This window comes from Festucalex cinctus, chromosome 6 (assembly GCF_051991245.1).
Source record: "Festucalex cinctus isolate MCC-2025b chromosome 6, RoL_Fcin_1.0, whole genome shotgun sequence".
NCBI classification, from domain to species: Eukaryota; Metazoa; Chordata; class Actinopteri; order Syngnathiformes; family Syngnathidae; genus Festucalex; species Festucalex cinctus.
In genome coordinates, this window is record NC_135416.1 from 6,947,366 (window position 1) to 6,949,886 (window position 2,521).

General features: G+C 40.6%; 1 protein-coding gene across 1 annotated transcript in view; it reads right to left on the reverse strand.

Moving 5' to 3' along the window:
- Positions 1-85: 85 nt before the first annotated feature.
- LOC144020718 (extracellular serine/threonine protein kinase FAM20C-like) overlaps positions 86-2,521 on the reverse strand; it is a 33,682-nt gene continuing 31,246 nt past the window's right edge. Inside the window, exons 9-11 of the mRNA XM_077524458.1 lie at positions 2,117-2,198; positions 1,981-2,040; positions 86-1,072 (exon numbers count right to left, since the gene is read on the reverse strand). Of these exons, the coding sequence (XP_077380584.1) occupies positions 784-1,072; positions 1,981-2,040; positions 2,117-2,198 (431 nt within the window). The 3' untranslated portion in view covers positions 86-783. The remainder of the gene's footprint in view (positions 1,073-1,980; positions 2,041-2,116; positions 2,199-2,521) is intronic.

A 2,521-nucleotide genomic window follows, 5' to 3' on the forward strand; every position in this document is an offset into this window, starting at 1 on the left:
TCTAACTAAATACAGATATTCAATAAAAAGAACATATTTTCTTTCCAGCTATACAATAACTACATTGAATCCAAAATGCACTATATTGACAAAGATACACTTTTATTCAACTGGCTGTCAAAATGACATGTGACTGCGTTCCAGAGCACAAAGCAAGGTGCACAAAGCGATGCTAGAATGACTTTGTTTGAGAAGATCTGAAAATCCCTGACCTTAATCTCATCAAATACTTTTGGTAGTAACTACAATTGAGATAATGGCCCGGTGACCCAATATTTTCCTCTTTGTGACATTTTAAAAATAAAAGCTTTAAAGCACTGAATTGTTACATGACAATAAATGATGCCTTTTTAAATATGGCAAATTACAGTGGTTAAAATAAAATAAATGGAAATGGCACATTAACCCATTGCAGCCATATGCTTATTCTGGTAAGCATGGGTTGGCCACCAGGGGGCAGTATGCAAAAGACATACAAATGCAAAAAGTTTCACAACTGCTCAGTAGCTGCAATAGTATAAGTAATGTGCCATTTGTGCTCAAAAATCAACTGCTTAGTGTACAACAAATATATTGGTGCTAGTTTCATTACCCCAATAAACACTAGACTAGAGTGTTTAGCTGTTTTCAGTCCCACGGACTTTCCAAAGACAAAGTAATGTGGTTGTTTTAAATATGATAGTATGACGGCAAACTTTGACTAGGAGAGGCAATAAAGAGCTTGAAGCCTCAATTTGTAAAGAATTGCTCACAATCTGCTGAAAACGGTATTAACTTAACAAATCACTCAGGTTGATGGCTGGACACAGCAGGAGTTTTCATGTCCTTTGTTTGGCTGATGTCATCATATATGACCTCGTCAGCCCCGCCCTCACTGTGCTTCTCCATGCAGCGACTTACGGCATCCAGCACGGCTTTCAAGCGCCGGTCGAGGGCGGCGAGGTGGGGCTCCGTCAGCAGCGGGGCCACGCCGTGGAGAGGGTCGTGGGAAAGCGAGGCCCGCATGACATCGCTGAGGCGATACTGCGGCCGGGATAGGAGGCGCAGGCGTAGCCAGGTGGAACGGCGGATTCTAGAAGAAGAGCAAGGGTATGAGAGAGAGAGGAGGAAACCGTAGTCTGATTTGTGGTTAAACCTTTTAACAGAACGTCTAAAGCAGTATTTCGCAACCACGAGAACTCATCAGGTGTGCTATGGGAAATTTCTTATCTTTTTTTTCATGTAATTTTAACCAACAATGAGTAATCTATCATTAAGAATCTATGTATGCCTACATCATATAGTGACCAGCAGAATTAAAGTGGAATTCAACCTTAACATTTTTTGACAGTAATATGTTATATGTGACTTCACTAGTCTAAACATGACATTCTGATCAATATTACATTTGTCGAATATGTGTTATATGAGGCAAAATCCAGCCTTTTTTATTCATCTCAGAGAGCGGCCATTTTGCCACTTGCTGTCGACTGAAGATGACATCACGTTTGCTCAGGCAACGACCAATCACAGCTCACCTGTTTTCTGAAGCTACGCTGTGATTGGTGGTTACCTGAGACCTGAGCAACATTGATGTCATCTTCAGTCGACAGCAAGTGGCAAAATGGCCGCCCCCGAGATGGATGAAAACGGCTGGATTATACTGCTTAAGTCATATTCCACTAACGCAGTATTAACCAGAATACCATATGTAGACTAGTGGGGCTTCATATAATATATTATTGTCCAAAAAAAGGGGGGATATTTCCCCTTTAAGCAGAATTTCTATGTAAGACGGGATTCAAACCCAAATCTAATTATTTTGAAATTTGAAAAAATTAAGGTCTAACCAACATCCCTCAATGTATGATGATCAACCTTCAGTGGTTCACCTTAAAAAAAATAAAAATAAAAATAAAAAATAAAAAATAGTCTGTTGCTAAGCAGACGTGAAAGGTGGCAATTTCAGCAAAATTGTAATAATTTACTGCATATTTGTACCTGCAACACTGCTCTAATGGCACCAAGATGGACGGCTCGTCTTTGGAGTGGCGCCCGAATCTATATCGACAACACAGTGACGCCATAAAGTCGCTTGGGTAAACAGCACGGCTATGTTATGAAATTCTGTACTCACGCCCGGCCGTTGTCGAGGTGCAGCAGGAAAGTGTCATTGCCGAATTTCTCGAACGTTTCGTAGTGGTGTCTGTCCATGTTACCTAGAGGATGAGTCAGAAGAGCAAGACCCACTGTTTAGAATGAGGAGTCATTCATCATACTGAAAAGGGGATTGTATCACCATTACACCACATTACAAACAAACCACTGACTTGTGGAGAGCCTGCAACCTGTAAAGTTGCAAAGATCTAATATTCCAGCCTCGGATGATAAATGGTCAGACACAGGGAGTAATGTGTTATCAATCATTATTTAAATGAGTAATAGCGTGACATTTCAGATTTAAATATGTGACAGTCCGGTATAAGAGGCATGGCGCTGTCTCAGCTGGTTTGTAATAAATCAAATAAAATGGTCGTCAGTA